Genomic DNA, 25,722 nt, shown 5'->3' with positions numbered 1-25,722 from the left:
GAATGGGGACTTCAGACGGATAACCATCTAGCTGTCGAGCGGTTGAGCTTGTCATCTGCCTGACATTTTAGAAAGATTTGAGCTTGTGTATTTAAATAGTGGCATAGTCACATATATATAAAAGCCTAAGAACATAATAGACTAGCTATTATTTGAGGCACTTTCTTGCAGGATTTCAGTGAATATATCAGACAACGATGGCGCATGTCCCTCATCTGGTGCCACGAGTCTTTTTTCTCCGCTCTGATCTCCTGCGTTTTGCGCTTCTCCGTCTTCACGCGGGTTCGCCGCATACATCGCGGCCATGATCGCGATGACCTACTTGCGATGCGATTGACGCGAATTGAGCGTTCCCGTGATTCGCGCGAGTTTAAAAATCTGAATTTTGGCGAAAATTCGCACCGCCTTAACCAATCAGGAGCTTGCTCTAGTAGGTATTATTTATTATTTTGTAGTATTTACGAGATTTACTGAAATACGTCCACAACGCAGACTTGTCGCTTCAGACAAGCACGTGCAGGTCGCGGTTTCTGTGTGCGTCATCACAACATTTCGGCCGTATCGTTTCGGTGATAAAAGTCTAGAAAATTTTCGGTGGCCGAATATTCGGTGCATCCCTAATACAAACCTTTCGAGGATTGTCCGAACAATCGTGTTATTTTCTATTAGCCTCATTAGGACTTCAATAAAAAGCCTAAAGGTCCAGAGATTGACCTCACAAGATCATGTAGCTGTTGATACTCTTTAATGTATGATAATCTTATAATGTTAACTACTTAAATATTTAAAATGCATGCAACAACATGTGTACAACAAACAAACAAATGTTTACAGCCCCCCATTACAGTTTCTTTCCACTTTGACAGCTTGATGTTTTTGTCACTTTGCAACAATTCTGGTGATGTTTGTGGTCTCGGTGGATGAACAGCAGATTTGAATCAGACTCCCACTCATATCTAAAACCCAAACTAGCATCAGCAGAATTTTTATCTTCAGGCATGAAAAACTAAATTTTAATATATTGTATTTCCTGCTGGCGTTGACATGTGAAGACATGTGCAACTGTATTTCATGTACATGTATTTTATGTATAAGCAAGAAATGGCTTTTTGTTAGCTGTCCACTGCGGTGACCTCTATGTGTGAAAGGGTTGGCAACTGATCAGACGCAATGCTTAGAAATAATGCTTGGTATGAAACTCGAATTATAGAAATAAAGACGCACAATGAATGCTGATAATTTATTCACAACATCATTCTGAACTGTTACAGTTATGTGTTTTATCATGTAGTGCGGTTGGCAGGACGAGAGCCGGGATGCGAGGCTCTCGTCCCTCACGGCTCTCTTCCCACCTTCAATTATCAGTCCAGCTCTTGTTTCACTCCTTCAAGTATAGCTTTTATCCAGGGAAGAAATGTAGAAATCCGAGTGTAGACATTTGGCTTTGTTGGATAGTTGCAGTTGTTCTTCTCGTTGAATGAAACGACACCAACTGCAGTGTCCTTACACACCAGAGGACCTCCAGAATCTCCCTGTAAAAAAGTTATACGCTGAGAAAAGTTTCAATAGAGTAGAACGTCTATTTGATCCGAATATACTTTATACCTGACAAAATCCTCCGTGACCTATCGCGCACACCATCCTTGAGGTTTTCCCCCAGTACTTCACGCATGATTTGCTGTCAATGACGGTGACATCAACCTCCATCAGGCGATCAGTTGGAGATCCGTTTGTGTTCTGTCTTCCCCAGCCTGCAACACTGCATTTAGCCTTGGCCTTGACATCCCGATTTTTTTTTGGTATGGAGATCGGTTTGGCGTTTTTTCTCTTTTTGGTTGTTCCATTGAGCTATGTAAAAAAAAAAAAAGATACTCAACAGTTTGGAGAAAAGCATATGCTGGAAACATACATATTGTTTAGTCATTTACCTGAAGTATCATGATGTCATTTTGCAGATTTACTGAGTCATACCCAGGATGGATGTGGTAGAACTTCACAGACAAGCGGTCAGAACTGTGTTTGAGATCTTGAGCTCCAACCACAACCGTCAAACTCTGTCCTCTATCAAGAAGTGAGAATACTGTTAAGTAATAAATAAGAAATGTACTTTAAAGTGTATATTGATTGATATTTGATATAGTTGGAGACTGTGAAATTCTGATTAAAGAAAAAGCGTACTTGTCAAAGCAGTGTGCAGCCGTCATCACAAATTGTTCAGACACCAGGAAGCCGCCGCAGATGTGTTTCTTATTTCTCTGAACAGAAACCATGTAGGGTCTGGAATGTGGCTTTGCTTCCGTGCCATTCACTATCCCCACACTTACATACGCTGAGAGAAAGACAGTAATCTATTTAACAGTAATTGTTGTTTAAAGAGAAATACAATCAATGCTAACAACATCGGGGACATTGGTTCAATTTTCCCATTTACTCTCATATCGGTTTGAAGAAAACGTGAGAAATACATATTTTGAATACTTTACATTTAGCCTATGTTTATAATAGAAGTCATACAGAATGAGTCAATTATACTACATCAGACTTACCTGTTAGAGTCACGTGTGGTAGCAGAGCCCCCAGCAGAAGCAGTGAGAAGATCATGATGTTTCTCTAGAAAGTTGTTTCCAAGGTGTGATGTTCTCTTTAGTGTAAAGGGTTGATATTTTATTTGGAGTGGGCATGTTCAGCCCCCCGTATTAGCTTGTGTTTCCTTTCTCACAGCTCTGACTTTGCAACAATGATAGGTGATGTATTTGTGGTCTTGGTGAATGCACATAAGAATTTAATTTGACTCACGCTGGTTAAACACGATCTCTAAATCCAAATGTAGCATCCGTTATTTTTGAACTAACACAGTTTTCTTACACACTGTTTAAAAAGTATGTTTTTGGCACTAAAGAGAATTTGAAATGATCATTTTAATAACAACAAATTATAGATAACTTTGGTATTTTTAGTACATGTGTTCTTTAACTTAATACTACATGCATGTAAATACAGTAGCACGTCAGCTTTGTATGGTGCAGCTCATATTTGCAAATGTAAATGATCTGTGTCTTGTACGGGACTGGCCCAACGCTGTTAGGGGATCAACCCTTTGAGCGTGTGTGGGATGGTGACCCCGTGAGGTGAGAAGAAAGAATTGCAGTTGAAATTGATAAACATGCTCCTTAAAGGGATATTTCATCATGGCTGAATCTTCCTTAAGAATAATGCAGTCGAAGTTACAATATAAGTATACGTTATAATGAACAATTATTATCACAACGAATAATGAATGTCCACCATGTCATTCAGTTCAGCAGGTTGGTGATGATGACCCGTGTGGTGAGAAAGGAAAAAACTTAAATATATTTTTAGTGTCGTCAATCAATAAACAAATGAATTGTGTTCTTAATCACAATGAATCAATACAAATAACAATCCTGACTGCCACGCTTGTAAACTGCCATAGAATTTGCTATGTTTATATTTCAACAAGGTTTATTTAGACATCATAGCAACCTTTCAATAAATACTCACCTCAATCTATTATACGCATCACTATTCTGTTCAAAATATACATGAACATTCAAATAACATCCAAAATAACAATTCGTTTACATACCCATGAATTCAGAAGAAATCCTGTGCACTGGTCCGCGTCTGAACTGGTGATCATTATTTGAACTGTATGTCAGAGGGCATCTCCGTCGGTTGGGCACCAACGGGGTGGCTCAAACGCTCCCGCTGGATACCGTTCTATGTGCATCCAATCCTTTAAAATATTTAGATCAGTGGTCGTTACTCTGTTTCCCTTTAAAAAGAAAACTATAGAATAATTTCCAATACACAGTAGAACCTATGATGGAGTTAATGGTTATAATGGGAATTGTGTCTTCTATTCTATTGATGGGGTGTTATCTGGCAGATTAATCCTATTGGAATAATGCCCAAAACTAACTATTAACAAAATGAATGAAGAAAGCTAAGGGTGCATAATGATATTAGTAGTTAATGTTACATGTGCGGTCTGTTAAAATCAGTGGTTTCTTACGTTCTGTTGTCTTTGGGACATTTCATAACAACCACTTCTCAATTGTTGACAGCAAACTATTGTGAAATGATATCATGACATTGAACATATGTGTGTTGTAATAATGCTAAACAACCCCATACTTGATGTATTGTCTCCCTCTGGGAAAGATTTACTACATACTACATACCTTATTGTTTTAAAACTAAGTGGACCTATTTCAGTATAAGGTGGTATGTATGCTCAACTGTGCTGACAGTCTTATGATTGACAGAAAACCATTAAAGGCTTCAGTTTAACCAATGCTTGTTGGCAATTGAAAAAATGAAAATTTCAACAACTTTGGTTAAGCTGCGGATTTTAAGAGGAAGCGGTAAAACCTGTAGTTCCCATTTTTTTCAAGAGACGTCTCATTTGTACAGCCTTACATTTTACTGAGTTTTAAAAAACGTTTTTTTTTACATAAATATATGATTTTGTATTTATAAAAACATACATGTTTAGAAAATATTTACAGTTGTGCTCAAAATAAGAGCGGTGTGTTTAAAAAAGTAAGTAAATCTCTAAATCCTTATAATAACTTTTATTTCAATACACAGATGCATTGGGAACACTGCACATTCTATTCTAAATCAAAACATGAAAAAAAAGATACAAAATATGTTTTATTACTCTACAGAAAGTGAAGAAAACAGAATGTTAGGCTGTTCAAAAAATCGCAGTGTCTGTATTTTTCTTTACAAAGTCAAACATTTCCTGTATAAAACAAAAATGCTTGAAGATTTAGCGTTCTTGTGAATCACTGAACAAATATTTAGTTGTATAGCCACATTTTCTGAGAACTGCTACACATCTGTGTTTTTAATGTCACCCCACAAGTTTTCTATTGGATCAAGGTCTGGAGATTGGGCTGGCCACTTCATAACGTTAATCTTGTTGGTCTGGAACCAAGATGCTGCTCGCTCACTGGTGCCTTTGGGGTTGTTGTCTTGTTGATACTTTGTTAACATTGGCATTAAGGCAACATGACCTCTTTAATGTTCTCAAACTGGTCCATTATCTCCCGAATCGGATAAATGGGCCCAACACCATAGTATGAGAAACATCCCCATATCATGATGCTTGCGCCACCATGCTTCATTGTCTTTACAGTGTACTGATCATTGGTCCGGTCAACCACATCTCTCACAACCTTCAAAAAACGACTTAAAAAACACGTCTTCTGTGAATACTTGACAGACAAAAAAAAGTACACTAACCCTCTTCTTTCAACATGTAGTGGTCTAGCTTTTGTTGAAACTTGTAACTTTGTATTAGCACCTATCGTACTATTACTCTTATATGACATATCGCTTATTGCTCCCTTAACTCTTTGTAAGTCGCTTTGGAGAAAAGCAAATGTAAATCATAATAATGTTAATTTTTATACTTTAAAGTAAATGCATGTATCTGTATGTTTTCACAAATACAAAATGAATGGCCAATGCACAGTCATAAATGATGTAAACACAAACTTTTATTCTGGATGTCATTAATCATTTGACAGCCATAGTTTTCTGCAAATCCGTGGCAAAGAGACACAATAACTTGATGCTTGACTCAAAATGCACAAAGCCTTTTTAATGAAAACTTACTGCAGTTTGATGAATGATAAAAAGAGGACATTGTTATGGAAAGAAAAACATTTCAAAACATTTCAATCTTGTTTGTGTAGAAGTCAATTAGCTATCCCAGTTACATTCTTGATCCATGGAAGAAATGCTGAAATTTCAGTATAAACATTAGGTCGCAGAGGATCATTGCAGCTGTTTTTGCGCGCGAATGCTGTGACACCCACTGCAGTGTTTCCACAGACTAGAGGACCTCCCGAATCCGCCTGTTAAAAAGTAAACGCACACATATCAACATAACTGCCATGACGCAATTAATGGTGGCAATAAAGACAATTCATATATAATGCATAGTCTGTGAATCAAATGTTGTTTTTCATACATGACAGGATCCTCCATCGCCATGCACACACATCATATTTGAATCCACGAAGAGTTTGCCCCATAGCTTTTTACAATCTGTTTTATTCATAATCTTCACGTCTGCCTCCATAAGTTTAGGACTTTTGACACCATTAAACTTCAGATGTCCCCAGCCTGCAACGCTGCATACTGTACCGACTTTGATCTCCTTTGGTTTTGTTGGTATGTTAATTATATTGATGTTCTCATTTAGTTCGACGGTTTTCTTCAGCTGTAATCCAACAACAGGAGTGTGTGGTCAATAATAGAGTAACAAGTTAAACACTCTTATTCACTTAGCATGCATACACACACATTTTCATTAACCACTAATATTAATCACAAAATACACATGAATAAACTGCAAACCTTTCTGGCTTCTACCTTCCAAAATCTCCCTCAAAACTTCACATTATTATACACATATATTATTAGTACCTAACGGTACTGAGTGTAATGCATTACCTTCAGAATCATAATGTCCCCGGGTTGAGCTTTTCCTTGAACTGGAATGTAGGACGGATGCTTCTCATACGAGCTCACATCAATACGGACTGATTTTTCATTGTTATTCTTTAAATCATGTGCACCTACCACAACTGTCAACTCAGTCTCGTTGCTGTTGATAGAAATAAGCTTTTATATGCTTTTGATAATTTTTTCTCAAGACGCGTGATTTTTGTAATGAAGGATATGATGGCCTTCTAAACAATACAACCAATAGAAAAATATTTGTATAAAGCGATCAGTTCTGGTCCTTGATTCTGATCATACCTGTCAACATTGAGATTTGAAAATCAGGGACATTTTATAATCAAAACCCGTCTCTCTCTTTTTTTTTACACAATTCTTTACAAAACACAATTTTAAAATCTCTCGTTGGGAGACTAAAGTGCGGAACATAGTTAACACAGTTAAGTAGAACAAATACAATAAAGAAAGTAAATACAAATCATATAAAATAAAATAAATTAAGTAAAGGCATTACAGTCCTTACAGTCCAAAGTTGTTCACATTCATATATTATCCTCAGCCTTCAAATATTCTTAAAATAAAGTTACATGGAAGCTTAACAAATTATAATGACAAATATTTTAATACATCTTCACATAGAGAGTACATATTATCACTGGAATCTTTCAGGAGTTTCAAAGAAGCAAAGTGATCCCTCAATTCAATTTTAAACACCACCAAGGAAGGATTTTTATTTTGCTATTTACATTTATGGATATGTTCGCACATCCTCGGAATGCTGCTGTTCTTCTTCGCGGGAAAATCCCGCCCTGCAGCTGATTCTAAAGATTTTATTGGTCCTGCGAATCACTGTACTGATTGCCTACACCAAACACTGATCCCTAAACCTACTCGTCATTGTAAGCCTAACCAATGAAATTAGCTGCAGGGCGGGATTTCTGTTTTGCGTCGAGTGTTTATATTTTTTTATAGAATTTTGGCGCATATTCCTAACGGCTCTTTTTTAAAAATATATATTTTCAGTTCCTCAAAATAGTAATGCACCAAAAATGTGCCAAAACACACCTCTTTTTTACCAGCATGCCCATGGGCGCTCAAAGGGGTGCATTTGCTATTTAAACAACGCATCGCAGGATTTTAAATGGGGCCTTGTGTGTTTATTTCTTGTTGATTGCTCTATTAAATATAAATAGATGCAATCATACATTCTACTCTATATAGAAGTAAAAAAAACATGTCTTTATGGTCAGATTTAAATAAACATTGAATGCAATTTTTTATAATTATTTAATTATCTTAATTATTACATATTTAATGATTGTTTATTTTACCTTCTACAATGTGCAGCAGTGATGACAAACTGATCCGAGATGAGGAATCCTCCACACTTATGTGACCCATACTGCTGAATAGAAACCATGTAAGGTCTGGAGTGAGGTCGTGCTTCAGTGCCATTCACTATCCCCACATTCACACTGGCTGAAAGAGAGAGATACCAGTCAACATACTCACTGGGAATCATGTCATGCAAATAGAAATATGTAATTTTTATATTAAATTAAAATTAACAAAATATGCGACCATACTGATATGATAGTCATGAATCATATTTGATTGTATTGACTTCACAACTTACCAGAGAAGCTCAGGTGTGGCAGCAGAGAGCCCAACAGGAGCAGAGAGATGATGATCATGATGAAGATGAGAATCTGTGAGATATCACTAAGAAATCTGTGTCTTATATACTGTAATGAGACGGAGGTGGAGACATTGAGTTGCCCGCAGGCTTTTTTAAATCTTGTGGTATTAAAAATTTAACAACACTTTTCGCAGAAGCAGTGCAGTTGTGCAAAAACATAAATACACAAGAAATGATGTAATTTTGCTCTTCAGGCATGAAAAACTAAATTTGAATATATTATTCGAATATATTTTATTATTTCCTGCTGGCGTGGACATGTGAAGATATGTGCAACTGTGCCATACATAAGCAAGAAATGGCTTTTTGTTAGCTGTCCACTGCGGTGACCTCTATGTGTGAAAGGGTTGGCAACTGATCAGATGCAATGCTTAGAAATAATGCTTGGTATGAAACTCGAATTATAGAAATAAAGACGCACAATGAATGCTGATCATTTATTCACAACAACTTCCTGAACTCTTACAGTTATGTGTTTTATCATGTAGTGCGTAGGCGGGACGAGAGCCGGGATGCGAGGCTCTCGTCCCTCACGTCTCTCTTCCCACCTTCCTCACCACATATCAGTCCAGCTCTTGTTTCACTCCTTCACGTATAGCTTTTATCCAGGGAAGAGATTTAGAAATCCGAGTGTAGACATTTGGCTTTGTTGGATAGTTGCAGTTGTTCTTCTCGTTGAATGAAACGGCACCAACTGCAGTGTCCTTACACACCAGAGGACCTCCAGAATAAGTTATACGCTGAGAAAAGTTTCAATAGAGCAGAATGTCTATTTGATCAGAATATACTTTATAGCTGACAAAATCCTCTGTGACCTATCGCGCACACCATCCTTGAGGTTTTCCTTAAATGATCTGTGTGTGGTATGGGACTGGCAAGACCTTCGCTGTTAGTGGATCAACCATATTCGAGTTTGTCATTGGGAAAACGGCTGGGGATGGTGACCCCGTGAGGTGAGAAGAAATAATTGCAGTTGAAACGTATAAACATGCTCCTTGAGGGATAGTTAATCGGTAAATATAAATTTCCTCATGTTTTGCTCTTGAAGATTGATGCTGTTGACATTATAATACCACGTACCTTACTTCCAAGCGGTAGAATGGGAGTGAATGGGCGTTGACTTTTTGAAGCTCCAGAAAGTACATCCATCGATCAAAAAACTTTTCGACTTGGCTCTGTGGTCTTAGCAAAGGTCTTCTGAAGCGAATCGATGCATTTGTTTAAGCGAAAAATCCATATTGAGAACGCTATTAACGTTGATGTCTAGTCATCCCTCGGCTGCACGTGAACTTGAGGCTTGTTTATCCAGCAATTGACCGGATTTTCAGGTTGACCTCAGCTTCACGTGCAATCGAGCCCGTTCATTCCCATTCTACCGCTTGGAAGTGTATTATAACTTCGACTGCTTTATTCATCAAGCAAAATGTTATATTCAGTCAGGTTGCCTTAAGGGGCAAACATGGGGAAATTTGTATTTGCCGGCGAACTATCCCTTTAATTTGGCCTCTTTCAAGGAATGAATGAAGTTTAACCAAGCGTCCTCCAGTCACCAACAATCCTTTGCACACATTCCAAAATCAGACCAATTTCTTTATGAATCAAAATGTATTATAATATATTATAACTGCCCTCGTTTAATGCACTGCGAGACCCCAGATGATTCAGTTATGATTCTCATTCACTTGTGGATAGAAAAGCAATTCATTATTTTTGTAGTTTTGTTACACTTCAATGATGCTCTGCCAAGCCTTCATATATCATTAGACATGGATCACCACTAGAGGCCAAAAGCAAAATTTTTATGCAGATTACAAAAACAATATTATATTATTGAAAATAAATAAAAGAGAAATCCAAGTCTAAAATAAAAAATGTCTATGTAATATTAAAGTGTTTATTATAAACAACTAATTTACTGTCCAGTGGCCATGGTTACAACTTCCAACAATCCGATCAATTCCCAAAATACTAAATCACCCCCGCCCTACACGGAGGCCGCCACTTTCTTTTTAAGTGTCGTACGCAGGCTGCATTTTCTGCAATATCATGGCAATGAGACACACTGATTATTTGATGCTTGACACGCAATTCTTTAATTGCAACTCATTTTAGACAGCAAATTGAAACATTCCCACACCGCCACTGTATCACAACAAGAAAAACTCTGCATTTAGTTGCACAGATTGTAATTGTACTGAGGTTACAACAGCTTAATAGATTGTAAAAAGAAAAGTATTCAGATTTTGTTTATGCAGAAGTCAACAATAACTATTAGTTACATTATGGATCCATGGAAGAAATGCTGAAATTTCAGTATAAACTTCAGGTAGATTAGGATCATTGCACTTGTCTTTGCCCCCGAAGGATGTTACACCCGCTGCAGTGTTGCCGCAAACCAAAGGACCCCCTGAATCCCCCTGTTAAACATATTAACACATGCAAACATCACTTGCTAGTTAATGGAAATTAATATGACATAGTTTGCGAATCAATGTCTTTATAATACATACGCCACAGGATCCTCCGTGGCCGTATACACAGATCATCTCTGAAGCTACATAAGACCTGCCCCATCGTCTTGCACAGCCTGTTTTACTCATCATCTTGACGTTTGCCTCTATAAGTTTAGGACTTGCTGCACCATTAGTCGTCAGACGTCCCCACCCTGCAACACTGCAGCTAGTACCCTCTTTGAGCTCCTCTGGTGTAGTTGGTATGGGAATCGTCTTGATTTCCTTATTTAGTGTGACTGTTTTATCTAGCTGTAACTCAACAACAGGATCTTATGAGCGTCTACCTCCCAAAATGTCCAGCAAAACCACCTGGACCCTATCAATGAAGTTAACATGATAAATGATGTCTTGTTTGTGCCAGTGAATACTGAGTGCACTGTATTACCTTTAAAATCATAATATCCCCTTGTAACTCTGGAAAAGGCTTGTAGGACGGATGCTTCACATAAGATCTCACACCAACACGGACAGACTTTTTTTTTTTATCTAGTAAGTCATGTGCACCTGCCACAACGGTCAAAGTCTCTGCGCTGTTAAAAGAAAACAGATCCTGCTACGCTTGACCAGTTTTCTATATTATTTCAAAAGAGTATATCAGATGTGTTCTGAGACAGTGATGCAAGTTATGATGGTCTTTTTTAAACAATGCACCCAATGCAGAAAAATAAAAACCGTAAAAATATTACATATAAAAAATAATAGTTGAAGGCTCAGTTGTCAATTTATGTGGTCATACTTTCAAACCCTTCAAACAGAAACCCTGTCATTTATGAGCAAATATAAATATATATGACAGAGTAGAGTCGGACATGGTTGATTATGGTTAAGTTTATAATGTACCCCTCTCTACAATGTGCAGCAGTCATGACAAACTGATCCGAGATGAGGAATCCTCCACACTTATGTGACCCAAACTGCTGAATAGAAACCATGTAAGGTCTGGAGTGAGGTCGTGCTTCAGTGCCATTCACTATCCCCACATTCACACTGGCTGAAAGAAGAGAAACTTATTTAACTGAAACGTATGAACTTCTTTCATCTTAAACAAAATACGATATGAAATTGCTGTCGAATCTCCAGTTAAACTCTCTTACCAGAGAAGCTCAGGTGTGGCAGCAGAGAGTCCAGCAGTAGCAGAGGGAGGATGATCATGATCATGATGAGAATCTGCGAGATCTCACTGAGAAAACGGTGTAAGAGACAGCAGACTATGGGGGGAGGCGGGCGAGACATTGAGTTGACCGCAGGCTTTTTTCATCTTGTGGTATTAACAGATACGTCTTTTGGTGTCAAAAAGACATGTCACTGGGTGTAATGCAGTTTCATATGCAGTTCATATGCAACGCAGTTTCACACTTTGAAACAATTTTAGGTGATGTTTGAAGTCTTGGTAGATGAACAACAGAATTGAATCTGACTCAGTTAATCCTTTCATTCGGCAAATATAACAACCACTGTCAGAGTTTAACCTTTTTTTACACACAATTGACACTTTTCATTTTTCGCTTAAGTGGATATCTCAAGAGACACATGCAAATCACATTTCAACCTTGGCCCAACCAAACAACAATGAAATAACAAAAATGTGGAAAACTACATTCGAAACTCAGGCCAAAGAAAATAATACACATAAAGGTACAAAGGAGTGTTCGAATAGTTGTACTGGTAATGACTAACCATGCTGTTAGTATATCAATCTTATACAGTGTCTATGAGATCAGCCACCATGTCATTCAGTTCAGAAAGCTGGTGATGATGACCCGTGTGGTGAGATATGATGGAGTTAATGGTTATAATGGGAATTGTGCCTTCTATTCTATTGATGGGGTGTTATCTGGCAGATTAATCCTATTGGAATAATGCCCAAAACTAACTATTAACAAAATGAATGAAGAAAGCTAAGGGTGCATAATGATATTAGTAGTTAATGTTACATGTGCGGTCTGTTAAAATCAGTGGTTTCTTACGTTCTGTTGTCTTTGGGACATTTCATAACAACCACTTCTCAATTGTTGACAGCAAACTATTGTGAAATGATATCATGACATGGAACATACGTGTGTTGAAATAATGCTAAACAACCCCATACTTTACATAAATTCTCCCTCTGGGAAAGCAAATTTTCAACTAAACGTGCATCTTGCCATGACTCTGGTTAAGCCGCGGATTTTAAGAGGAAGCGGCAAAACTGTAGTTTTGACATCTCAGTTGTACATAACATTTTGTAGGGCTGTCAAACAATTAATCGCATCCAGAAAAAACTACTTTGTGTTTACATAATATACTGTATGAGTGTGTACTGTGCATAGTGATTTTGTATTTATAAAAACATACACATACATGTATACATGTTTACGAAATATTTTCATGTATTTATTTCCATTTACCAATAATTCAAATTATATATAAAGGTTTTAATTCTATTAGTAATAAATGCATGTATCTGTATGTTTTTATAAATACAAAATGAATGGCCAATTGCCAGTACATACATTATGTAAAAACAAACTTTTATTCTGGATGTGATTAATCATTTGATAGCCATAGTCTACAATTCCATGGCAAAGAGACACAAAAACTTGATGCTTGACACACAATGCACAAAGTTTTTTTTTTTTAAGTAGAGATAAAGCATTAAACACTCTTACTGTAAGACTACTAATATCACAATCCTTACTGCAGTTTAATGAATGCTAAAAAGAAGACCCTTTTAGAAAAGAAAAACTTTTCAGAACATTTCAATCTTGTTAATGTACAGTTGAAGACAATTATCTCTTCTTGTTACATTTTGCAACACTGTGAGTGTTAATCCAATTTGTTTAACATTGGCGATTTTGCTGTGCATGAAAGAAATGCAGAAATGTCAGTAAAAACATTAGGTCGATCAGGATTGTTGCAGGTGTTTTTTGTGCGGCGGAAGTCTGTTACATCCACTGCAGTGTTTGCACAGACTCATACCTTACAGGTTTCTCCATGGCCATATACACACATCATCTTTAAAGCTATGTACAGATTACCCCATCGATTGTTACAATCTGGTTACTCATCTTCACGTCTGCCTCCGTAAATTTAGGCACTTTTTATCAGTTTTCGATACGTTTTTCTCAAAAAGCGTGATTTTGTCTTGAAAGTTATAATCAATAAACAATACAACCAATATAAATATTTGTATAAAGTGGTCAGTCCTGGTCCTTGATTCTGATTGGTTGAGTTGACAAAATACCCGAGTTCAGTTTCAAATCTGTTCAATTTTACATCACATTTGCATGCAAAGCTATTATTAAGTGGCATTATAATAACTTTAAATATCTTTGTATCTGTGTGTGTTATGGCTTTGTTTGCCATTTAAAGACAAATTATTTTGATTTATTTAAGTTGCATATTTTTAGAGCAAATGGTCTTTAACATTTTTGGTTAAGGCAGATGAGTCTGTCACCTCGGGTTGTGTTCACAGTTTTCAGTTTTGCTTTTTTTTCTCAATTCCTCAATTTAACATGAATCGGTGAATAATGAAGTTCTGAAGAAAATAAGTCTATGCACGCCAAACTGTAAATCATTTTTCATTGGTTTCGCACAAAATGCATTCAGTGACTTCTTTCATTCATACTCCATCTCCTGCGAAACATTCATCATTTCAGCAAATTTTTCAAATGCTTACACACTGCTTGCAAAAAACACATGAATGATGGCAAATTTCGTTCATTTCTGTAGGAATGATTTTGAACTTTAGCAGAAAATGAAATATTTGTTCTGCAAAGCTTTGGTCAATGTGGTCATTGAAATCATTTTGTTGAAAAATCATTAAAAAGTATTTACAGTTTGGCCTGCATTGACTTCTGTTTCACTTTCTGTGTGAAGAGTTGTGCATTCATGTTAGCATTTGAAAAAAAGCAAGACTACAAAACAGAGAACACATTTCATTTTCAGTAGACAAAATGCATTCTGTGACATTGATGCTTGACACTCAATGCTTTAATAGAAAGAACATTTCTGAACAAATTAAGATAAATTCAACCATTAAACACATCCACCACTGTGATATAACAGAGATTCATTTGTATTTGCTGCAGTCTAATGGATGTGTTGGGGAGAAAGAATTATATAAAAAAAATCATTTTTTAACTCAGTTAGATCTAGTTATCCTCTTGATCCATGGAAGAAATGCAGAAATTTTAGTATAAACATTAAAAAAATCCGGATCGTTGCAGTAGTACGGGCTACCAAAGAACGTAACACCAACTGCTGTATTGCCACAAACCAAAGGACCTCCTGAATCCCCCTGTGAAACACAAACATCGATCGATTTGTGGCTTAAATTAAAACAATTTAATACATTTTACTGTACATAATCTGCATCTTTGTTTTACACACTTTGCAGGATCCTCCATAGCCACGTACACACATCATCTCTGAAGCGCTGTACATATTTCCTGATTGAGCTTTACAGACTCGAGCATTCATGATTGTCACATTTGCTTCCTGGAGGGTTAGACCTGTAGGACCATAAATTGTCAATTCTCCCCAGCCTGCAACACTGCATTTAGTATACACTCTGCTGCGTGGTCTTGATGGTATGGGAATTGTAGTGATGTTGACATTTAGTTTAACTCTTCTATTCAGCTGTAATCCAAAAACAAGTTTTACTTCAGTTTTTTAGTAGAAATCGATAAGAAATAATTGGAAAAATAGTTAAATATTTTCAATGTGCCAATGTTGACCGCATAGACATACCTCTAAAATCATGAGATCAGCCTGCTCGTAATAGGACTTCACACTAATGCGGATAGTCTTATCTTTCCTTGTTAAGTCATGTACACCTGCCAAAACTTCCAGTCTCCCACCACTGTTAAAAGAAACAAGCCCTAAAAGTCAGAACATTAAGCCGGCATTTTTGAACGTCTTCATAAAAAGTGTTTTGGAAGTGAGATTAATTGGTAATAAAACGCACTGCACACTTATGTTAAATGCCATTGCTGCACTACAGTCATTTTTTTGGAGCCAAAATTTTATTTATAGCTGTAATAATGTTGTAAATCATCATTGCAGGCTTACGTTTTGCAATGTGCAGCAGTCATGACAAACTGATCCGAGATGAGGAATCCTCCACAGATATGTCTCCCGTTCTTCTGAATAGAAACCATGTAAGGTCTGGAGTGAGGTCGTGCTTCAGTGCCATTCACTATCCCCACATTCACACTGGCTGAAAGAGAGAGTTAACAGCAATTTTTTTCAACATTCAAAACATCTTACAATACTGATATATCATTCATTAATTATGTCATGACATTATTGTTACCTGTGAAGCTCGGGTGTGGCATAGAGCCCCACAGGAGCAGATAGATAAGGATCATGATGAAGATGAGAATCTGTGAGATCTTCCTGTGAAAACACGGTAATATATACTGTAATAAACAATGTGATATATACTGTAAGGGTCAAATAGACCAGGCATGATCAGTTGTCACAACACAATTTACCCAATTCTCTTTGCATTAAGATGTGGACAAATTGAATTAAAACAGATTGTTGAACAGGAAAGTGTGTTACAACTTTTTCCTAAAGTTGTTCAACAGATAAAACTAACTGGCACACCTACTCTATGTTGCATTTCACGTTATGCAGCAGCTCAGGTTAGCGGATAAATTAACATTGACATATAAAAACGTTTGTCTTTGCCTTTGGCAATTCACGCTTGAAGTTTGCTGTGGTTTATCAGCGATTGTGAAGGAAAATAAGACGCTTTGTAAACTACTGGAGAAAGATTGTTTAGTGCTTTCCCTACTTTCAGAGACTTCTTTCTACCGCATATGTGAGATAAGCACACGTGACGTGGTGCAGATAAGGTAGCGCCTTGACCGCTCAACGAATCGAACTAAACATCATATCGTAAAATATCCCCATCTTACTGTTGTACAAGAGAAACAGGCTTGGGACAAAATCATCAGTTAGATGGCAGTCCTTTTCTCCTATTCATTGTGTCTTGCAAAGATATACAATACAGAACAAGCTTACCCGGTTCAGTCAGTGTCAGTGCAGAGTTGTCAGATCTTTCTTCTTTTCTTATGACTATGGTCTGAAGCTCTAGGTCTTCCTCCACTCAGTGCTGGTCTATGTCCTTTTTATTTAACTTGAGGTGTTAAATTCATTTCCGTCAATGTCATCATGTCCTTTTATTATTTAACACTTGGCAGTTAGCACAGCCCATTGTGGTGAAGACATGTGAGCATACATGAACTAAAGTAATGGATAATATTTTATAAATTTGAGAATGTTTGATATAGTTACACGAAAAGTTTTTTTTCTACCTAGAAATTGGATGTTTACCTTTACATTCACAAGATTAGTCCTTACAAATGTCGCCGTACCCTTCTCTTTGGTCACAATTTCTGATAATGCTACCATAGGGCAATACGTATTTTAGGTGGTAGAGTTTCATTTGATATAAATCACCTTACAAAACATTTTTATCAGATTCCATCACCGCCTACTTAACACTGATGTTGTTTGTTGTTTGATTATTTGTTGATTTGTTTTATTTAAGTGTACACATGCTTTTATACATTTACATTTATGCATTTGGCAGACATTTTAATCCAAAGCGATTTACATTTCATTACACTACGCATTGGTTTCAGATTTGTGCAATCCCTTGGATCGAAGCCATGACTGGTGTTGCTAGCGCCACACTCTAACCATTGAGCTACAGTAAAGCTGTATATAGTTTCATGTGGGGTATGGGCAAACGAATGCAGTGTATACAGTATCATTTGTGAATTAGTAATTGTTTTACATGCAGGACAGAATTTTCCGTCACCGTACACACACATCATCTGTGAAGGATTGTACTTCGGGCCCCATTGACGTTGTCAGACTTCATCACTCATAATCATTACATTTGCCATGGAGTCTTAGACGTATAGGACCGTAACGTGTTGATTTTCCCCAGCCTGCAACACTGCACTTAGTACCCACTTTGAACTTCTCTTGTCCCGTTGGTATGGGGTTTGTCTTGATCTCTTTGTTTAGTTGAACTCTTTCATTCAGCTGTAATCCACCAACAGAATCATTATTACTACATAATGATTAACTACATTTAATGAAGTTTAGTGTGCCAGTGATGATCCCCTTAAAATGCAGTGCAGTTTATTACCTCCAAAAGATCTGATTTAGGCTTATAACAGGACATCACACCAATGCGGACATGCTCCTTTCTTCTTATTAAGTTATCTATACCTGCCACAACTGTCAAATTCCCTTTGCTGTTGGAAGAAGCAAACACTGTTAACAAAAGAAAGTGTGCTGATTTGGGGAACAAAATTGAATCTACATTTGCATTGTAGTATAATTCATCAGCGCACGATTACTAATGTTAATGTTTCGTTGTTTTCAGAAGTGCCATCCCAAACACACGTTCTACTATCGACGTTGGCGATAATACGCCGATTAAACAACACCTGTGTCTTGTTAAAACGCCTGAAAAAACGTCAACGCTTACAAAACCAGGAGGTGTACATAGATGACACAGCCATTCATTCTGAAACGTGGGACGAGCAAATCAACCATCTACGACAGGTCTTCCCTAGATCGTCAAATCTAACTGGGGGGGTGGATTGGTAAAACCGGTAGTTGTTCAAATTGAGGCCATTATATCATTGCCAGTCCCTTCCACTCGTCGTAAACTGCAGAGGTTATTGTCACCAGAAGGCCAGCATGCTCTCGCTCTAATTTTGGCCCTTAATCGTTTTCAAGTTTATATCGGTGCTTCTTCACGTCCGGTCATTGTCACAATCCCCTTATTATAATTAATCTTATACAACCAGCGTTTAATGACATGGGCTTTGTTAGTCCCCACAGGAAACCAGACTTGCCATGAAGGCTTGGCATTCATTTTTCCACTGAAAAGCATTTGTGATTGCATTTGTCACACTCGTTGTTGACAGCTCTTGTTTGAGAACAGTGTTAAATGATGATCGGGATAATACATGATGTATTGCTGGTTATTGGAAATGCATAAAATGTTAGGAATTTTAAGATCTTGTTCGACACCTGCACAGCACACTTTTAACAGAAGTCACAAATCTAGAAATCCTGGTGTAGACAGGATTGTTCCGGTTGTTCTCCTCAGTGTATCACTTACCCAAGAGCAACAAATGCAATGCCTTTACACACCAAAATAATATACGGCAAGAAAACGGTCGGTAAGATGATCACAGGAACGTTCATTCAGAGTATTCAAAATGTTCCGTGACAACCTGTGTGAGGTTTCACTAGTACAATTCTGATATGTGTTTTTGTCAATGGGGTGATGTAGACATCCAAAAGCACAGATACTAAGTCTTAAAAACATTTGGTTTAGTATTTTCACATTTGCCTGAAGCATCATGATTACCTTTTGCAGATTTGTCAAGTCATACCCAGGCAGGATGTGGAACTTCACAGCCATTTGGTCAGATGTGGGCCTTGAGATCATGAGCTCCAACCACAACCGTCAAACTCTGTCCTCTAGATCAAGAGTGGTGAGAAAACTTTGTTTGTTTAAAAATGATAAATGACTATTACATGCAATAAGCCTACTGTGTCCCTGTCTTCATGTTACGGTGATTAAACAAACACTTGTTAAGCAAAGTAGACTAGTTTTACATGTGGTTTATAAAAGCAGTGAGATGATCATGATGTTTTGGAGTAGTAAATGTTTTTACTGCTATGGTTTGATATTTCCATCCGAGTGGGTAGGTTTAGTGTTTTTTCCCTTTCACAGCATGACGTGTATCTCACTTTAAAAGGTGCGAAAATGATAGGTGGTGTGTGTGTGGTCTTTGTTGATGAACCACCGCAAAAAAATTGAGAGAGAGAGAGAGAGAGAGAGAGAGATACCAATCTACTATAGAAGCACTTAAATATCTTGTGATGTGGCAACAAAGATTAATGAAACGTTGTGTCATGCACATTAAAATATATTTTATGTACATTTTCTAATATGTCACTTATGAAGCATATATTAATTGAATTGTATAGATTTCTCCCAACTAAAACATATGAAATAGTTTAACTGTTAAATAAGCCTTACATGAGAAGCTCAGGTGTGGCAGCAGAGAGCCCAACAGGAGCAGTAAGATGATGATCATGATGAAGATGAGAATCTGTGACAAAACTGTATCGTATATATTGTTATGTTAGTTACCACGACAGTACCTGATTTTTTGAAGTTGTTTCTAATCTATTGTTAAAAGCAAAAGTCAATTTCCATTTCCACATATCATCCAGCAGGGGGGACGATTTCAATATCTTCTTTGTAACAATTCACACTTTTACCAGAAGAGAGCTCTAAACGCTCACAAATCTTCAGATAAAATGAAAAAGACTGAAAAGTGGATTAATGAAAAGTTTTGTCATCAGATTTCTACACCCTCATGTCATTGAAAACCTCAGTGACATTTTTTTCTGTGGAACACAAAAGGAGATATTTTAAGGAACGTCTCAGTGGTTTTGTGTCCATGCAATAGAAGTCCCAAATAGCTTGATCGCCAACATCCTTTAAAATATCTTCTTTTGTGTTCTGCAAAAGAAACTTATACAGCTTTGGAATGACATGCGGGATAGTAAATATTGAAATAAATTTAGTTTTTGAGCGTGTGCCTGGCTTTAAAAGAAAAGGTCTCGCTTTTAGAAAAAATGAACTTTGTGCATATTCACTATTGTTCAAAAGGTTTATTTTTGAAAGAAATAACCCTTTAAAGGACGCAAATAACAAAGAAACGAAATCTCCACACTTTATTTCTGATTATAATATTTCCAATTGCACTTTACAATAAAGTTGTATTTGTTAACATTAGTTAATTCATTGGCTGACATGAAATTGCAGTGAATGATACTATAACAGCAAGTTTTAATATTAGTTCATGTTAATTTAATTTTTACTAAAAGAGTCTTAAAATCTGTAAACATTGTGCATTAGCTAATGAACTAATGTGAATAACTGCATGGCCAAGTAAACGTTACAAAAATGTAAAAGATTGATTTACCTTGCAAGGTTAGCTAATAAGTTTGCTAACATTAACAACTACGACCTTATTGTAAATTGTGGTTTTTTTTGCGTCCTGTTACATACTTCTTTCAGATACTTAATTTCTCCTGACAAATATGAACAGGTTCAGATGTACCAGATGAAATCAGTATGTGATACAGCATCAAAACAATGGACATGAACAATTAAATGTTGAACATATTACGAGATGATGTAAATTACATTTCATGCGGTGTGTAATGAATGTAAGCAGTCTGCCAAGTTGTAAAGCCGAAGGTGAATGAATAACAAAGTTATTGGGTTGGAAAATGGAGTCGACTCGGGATCACACAAGAGTCGTGCCCTAGTCTGATTCGCGAACCGCCACCGATTTACGTCACTAAATATAGTTCCCGCCTACATTTTGCTAGGACTGCCTGCGAAAACTTCACTCATCTCGTCCAAACACCGAGTGTTTCAAGTCTGACGTCATCACGCAATCGTGATCTTTGGCAAGTTTAACAATCACATGTAGTTTATGTGGTTAGAGTTAGGTTAGGCTGTGGGTTAGGGTAAAGGTTTCATAAGACTTGAAACACCAAGGATTTAGTCAAAACCAACAAGCCGCGCCAACGGATCTGACTCGAAACAATCAAAGCAGAATAGACCATCTGACCAATCAGATCAGAGTAGGCTGGCAGAAAGAAGGGGATTAGACAGATGATGTCAGGAATTGTACAAGGAAAGAACCCAATTTTTGGCAGCGGTAGGTGGTGGGAAAACAATAACTTTAATAGATAAATACACACAAAACAGAAAACCCACGATGGTGAAAACGCAACTAAACAATACAAACTTCAAAAATAAGACAAAACGAGTCAACGAAGGACAGCAAACACAGGGGCATTACATAGGGAACCAAATGAAGAGGGGAACAGGTGCGGGGCATGAAATCATTAACAATCAATGAGGAAACCAGAGGGCGGGGACAAATACGAGACCCCAGAGAGCGCATGGCATGTCTCTCTCACACTCAACACGTGGGTCTGTCATGATCCAAAGCGGCAGAATCATGACAGATGCTTCGCCGAACTAATCAATTGAGAGTAAGTCGATAAGTAAGGTAAGACAACCTGCCTAACTTAACAAAATAATAGTGCTTTTACACCTCGTATGTACGTAAACTTGTTGTTGGATACCACATAAACCAAAATAGGACCTTCAAAATCAAGTTATACTCTTTAAGTGTGCTTGTACTAACCCAATGTCATAGCTAGACAAGCTTATCTCACCAAATGTGTTAAGCAGGAGACAAATAAACTGTGTGATAAACTAAACTGTAAACATTCAGAAAGGAAAAATACAAAGAGCTCCTGAGCTGTCGGAGCCAGTGTGAGTTACCTGAAAAAATAGTGCAGCACAGAGGGTGACAAAAGGCAGAATCTGTCTAACCCAAAGGAAACCTTTCTCTCAAATGCATACAGTGTACCCGAGAGCAAAACAGACAGAGGTTTGGCGTGCTTAAGAATATGCGTGAACCCGACCTGTCTTATGCTTTTTCCAGACCCTCAAAAGCCAAAGACAATCTCTCAATATCGACTGGGACTGCAGCCAAAACACGGCCTGTTCTGCCGCTCAAAACCTATAACAATGGACAGCAGTGCGGCACTCCTTTACCCCCCCCCCCTCCTCTTGACAGTTTGCACAACCCACTCGCCAGTATTTGGCCTTCCCGCAAGCATTCTGGGAATGCCAAAATGGTGCCTGAGTCTGGGTAGACTTTGCGGTGGCGGCACATACCGCGACATCAGCCCGGCGTGATTCATGTACGCCCGGTCGCTTCAGACAAAGCACGATAATCTTCAACGTGATGACAATCGACGCTATGATGAATCTTGTCTGCCAGCGTTGAGGGAAAAAGAGCGACCACAGGAGGGAAGGGAACGAGAGCTTTGTTTTCTCAGCCTGAATGTCATGCAACAACTCATTCTAATTGCCGCCGTAAAATTGTCAAAGACAGATTCAACGCCACAATACTGGGCGCTTTGACAGGTCTGAAAAACTATCATGCTGTATATGATAAAACTTGTTGGCTTTAAACTAAGTGGACTACGGCCAAAAATCTAATGCAACACTGGAAAAAATGTGGATCACGTACAAAACTGAAATGATTTCAAAGTGGCCCTGAAAAATTGACAGATTTCATAATTATTATTATTTTCAGCATATACAGTATATGTGTGTATATATATATATATATATATATACTGGATCTTTTTTTAACTAAAGAATAAGAATGCGAATTTACAAATAACATGTAATTGACTTTACAAAAAAAGTTTCTTTATGGTATTTTTGTATCACCCCACTTCATGGAATATTACCGTTTTTTACAGGATTTTTTTACAGTGTTGATTTGCATAATGCACATTGAATCTGGTAGTTGGAAATGTTTATTTTGCCTTTAACCTTTTTTTTGTGTACAGCCCACGGTAAATGTCTTGAAAGTTTTTTCATAGAGAGACTTTGATCTATTTTACAAAGACATTTATCCATCACTGTTTGACAAGACCCCAAACCTGAACAATCAAACTGCCACCACTGTCTAAAAACGGAGAAAGACAGAAGATGTCCTCGCCAAGCTTTCCAGTGTACCGTCCTCTATTTTCTCAGGCATTCCATCCTGATTTTCCAATGGAACGTTTGCGGGCTGTTTTACCATAGATCAAAGGTCCACAGCTTTGATCTTTCGTCCCAGCACTGCCAAAAGATCACTCCGGTCTCCCTGGCGAACGAACTGACAGGACAGTAGAGCAGCAATGATAATTACAGACGCTTCATTTATGTGTCTTTCTGTGTCTTTCAAGCGAAAAACTGGCATAAACACATACTCTCAACTAAAGGCTGAATTCCTGCGCTGTAGATTAAGGCAACAAGGTGAAGGGCTTCTACTTGTGGATGCTGAAGAGAATAGAAAAACTAATTGGTTGAAAGTAATATATAAGGTTCTGCATGATAGAATTGAAAAATAATTTTGTATCAGTCAGAAGTCTTTGAGAGCCTGCACTGCAAGGTTTGCCAGAAACTTACTGTAGATTTAATTTACAATTTTGTTTTACATTTACATTACATTTATGCATTTGGCAGACGCTTTTATCCAAAGCGACTTACATTGCATTATACTATATATTATACAATACAAGTTTAAACATAAACTAACCAGATTTCTTATATTTTCTATCATGAAACAAGGCTAAATATCTTTCATGTTATGTAAATGAAGAATGTCATTTTTTGCATTGTTGCTGTTCTAATGTCAGTCTCTTCTTGCTCATTTTGAATCTCAAAAGTCAAAGTGTTTTAATTTGTATTAAAGTTTAATCAAAATAGGAAAGTAGTTTTAAGTCTATATAAATCTACAGTAAGCAAACCTGCTGCAAAACTACAGACTATTGATGTGACAATATTGCAGGATTTCTGTGAACTAAAATGCACGCATCAGAACTACGAATAATACCCAACAATTGGAGAAGGGATAACTCTTTATAGAAAGTATTATATAGAGTAATTATTATAGTTATTATACTTTTATTTTCATGTGCCCATGTATGAGGACTATTGACCATTATGGATGTGACAATTCTGTAAGCGGAACATGACTATGGAATAATATGCTTTTAAAATAGAAAAAAAAGGGTTGTAAAACATGTACTTTTACATTTGAAGAGCCTGGAGCTTTCCTGTAGTTCAGTGGTTCAGTGGTCAGAGCAAGGTCGTGGGTTCGATCCCAGGGACACATTCTAAGCACACACTTAGAATCAAATGTATAATGCAATGTAAGTCGCTTTGGATAATAGCACCTGCCAAATGCATAAATGTAAATGTATTCATATAATGGCAAATCAGAACAACGTAGATTGAAAATTGTTTTGAATATATGTTTTCAGAAGGAACATCTGAGAAGCAGAAGGTGTGTTAAACTATATTGATGTCACTTTTTATTTCCTACACTGTAAAAAAAATACAGCAGTGGGGCCTGAAATATTCTGTAAAATAACAGTTTTTTTGTGTAAATACATGTTTGTCATGTAAATTTGCATCTTTTTCTGTAATTTACTGACTAAATTTAGCTAAAAAACTGTAAAATCTGTAAAATTACAGTTTTACATTATAGATAAAAAAAAGTCTTCAAAAAATGTATAACAGTAGAAATAAAATGTTTAGTGTACTTTATGGGAAGATTCATTAAACCCTTTGCTTTCATATTATAGTCATTTCTTACATTTAAATGGCTTTGAAACACAAAGTATTACCTGACAAACCCACTGATCATTTTTGAAGCAAAAATCTAAATGATAATTTATTTAACTGTACAAATCACACTGAAATGAACCTCAAACCAAAATAAACAATGTAATGTAATCCCACAAAGTAATATTTCACACTATTCATGATAAGTTCCGTTGGCATTCTGTGCTTGGGATTTTCCTTCTAAATAGAGCTTTTCAACTGTCTATGAAGTTTCATTAATAAGACTGAACTGTGTAAGGAACAGTGGCATTGGGAATTTTCGTTGTTGCTCAATGTACACTGAAGTGAAATTACGCTGAAATTTAACCACAAACTAAAATGAACAACAGGACTAATATACACACTGTACATACTGTATCTTCAAATACCCCATTCATCACTCTGTTTAAACACGTGTAGCTAAAACATTTTACTCTGTGAATAAAATCCTATGTTCCTTCAATCTTTTGACTAACTGGCGAGATGTTCGTAGAACAGCCAGGAAAGCAGGGGTGTAAATGGACTCGGAGTTGCATTAGCGTGGCTTTTTTGGACGTCTTTCTGCCACGGCTAACCACTTAGCAGGTGTTGCTCATCATTAGTAGGCAGAACATGCTGTTGCGGTCGGTGGCACGTGGATGAAGCCAGGTTTTCATATATGTGGACCAGACTGTGGTTTCGAAGAATACAGACAAAAACATCACAAACCAAACAGA

At 37.1% G+C, this 25,722-nt stretch overlaps 3 protein-coding genes across 3 annotated transcripts; all 3 read right to left on the bottom strand.

The window, feature by feature from the left end:
* Window positions 1–1,361: 1,361 nt before the first annotated feature.
* LOC306902994 (transmembrane protease serine 9-like) lies at window positions 1,362–8,208 on the bottom strand (the record flags this gene model as incomplete). The annotated part of the gene is made up of 10 exons (XM_079471914.1): window positions 8,138–8,208; window positions 7,833–7,980; window positions 6,493–6,646; window positions 6,008–6,259; window positions 5,742–5,891; window positions 2,547–2,610; window positions 2,179–2,329; window positions 1,929–2,061; window positions 1,606–1,848; window positions 1,362–1,532 (listed from the first exon to the last, which is right to left on the bottom strand). The coding sequence occupies exons 1-10, from the start codon at window positions 8,193–8,195 to the stop codon at window positions 1,362–1,364; spliced, it is 1,524 nt and encodes a 507-aa protein (XP_079328040.1). The 5' UTR covers window positions 8,196–8,208.
* A 2,064-nt stretch (window positions 8,209–10,272) lies between these two features.
* Window positions 10,273–11,886, bottom strand: LOC306902816 (mast cell protease 1A-like). The gene is made up of 5 exons (XM_079471672.1): window positions 11,808–11,886; window positions 11,554–11,704; window positions 11,099–11,243; window positions 10,711–10,962; window positions 10,273–10,617 (listed from the first exon to the last, which is right to left on the bottom strand). The coding sequence occupies exons 1-5, from the start codon at window positions 11,869–11,871 to the stop codon at window positions 10,459–10,461; spliced, it is 771 nt and encodes a 256-aa protein (XP_079327798.1). The 5' UTR covers window positions 11,872–11,886; the 3' UTR covers window positions 10,273–10,458.
* Window positions 11,887–14,261: 2,375 nt separating this feature from the next.
* On the bottom strand, window positions 14,262–16,808 carry LOC306902818 (cathepsin G-like). The gene is made up of 6 exons (XM_079471674.1): window positions 16,726–16,808; window positions 16,010–16,092; window positions 15,766–15,913; window positions 15,445–15,556; window positions 15,085–15,333; window positions 14,262–14,992 (listed from the first exon to the last, which is right to left on the bottom strand). Exons 2-6 carry the CDS (start codon window positions 16,062–16,064, stop codon window positions 14,837–14,839), a joined length of 720 nt encoding a protein of 239 aa, XP_079327800.1. The 5' UTR covers window positions 16,065–16,092; window positions 16,726–16,808; the 3' UTR covers window positions 14,262–14,836.
* Between the last annotated feature and the right edge of the window lie 8,914 nt (window positions 16,809–25,722).

Source organism: Barbatula barbatula, assembly GCF_947034865.1.
Source record: "Barbatula barbatula genome assembly, chromosome: 13".
NCBI classification, from domain to species: Eukaryota; Metazoa; Chordata; class Actinopteri; order Cypriniformes; family Nemacheilidae; genus Barbatula; species Barbatula barbatula.
The sequence above is the reverse complement of the archived record's forward strand: the minus strand, read 5'-3'. Positions and strand labels throughout refer to the sequence as shown.

What these genes read in the sequence shown, in the direction of transcription:
- LOC306902818 (XM_079471674.1), bottom strand. Translation starts at nt 16,064, where the DNA reads ATGATCCTTATCTATCTGCTCCTGTGGGGCTCTATGCCACACCCGAGC. An exon ending in ACTGCTGCACATTGCAAAAC is followed by an intron (nt 15,557 to 15,765) that starts GTAAGCCTGCAA and finishes TTCTTTTAACAG; the next exon opens with TGGTGGGAGACTGGAAGTTT. An exon ending in GCTATGGAGGATCCTGCAAA is followed by an intron (nt 14,993 to 15,084) that starts GTGTGTAAAACA and finishes TGTGTTTCACAG; the next exon opens with GGGGATTCAGGAGGTCCTTT.
- LOC306902816 (XM_079471672.1), bottom strand. Translation starts at nt 11,871, where the DNA reads ATGATCATGATCATCCTCCCTCTGCTACTGCTGGACTCTCTGCTGCCA. An exon ending in GCTGCACATTGTAGAGAGGG is followed by an intron (nt 11,244 to 11,553) that starts GTACATTATAAA and finishes TTCTTTTAACAG; the next exon opens with CGCAGAGACTTTGACCGTTG. An exon ending in GCCACGGAGGATCCTGTGGC is followed by an intron (nt 10,618 to 10,710) that starts GTATGTATTATA and finishes TATGTTTAACAG; the next exon opens with GGGGATTCAGGGGGTCCTTT.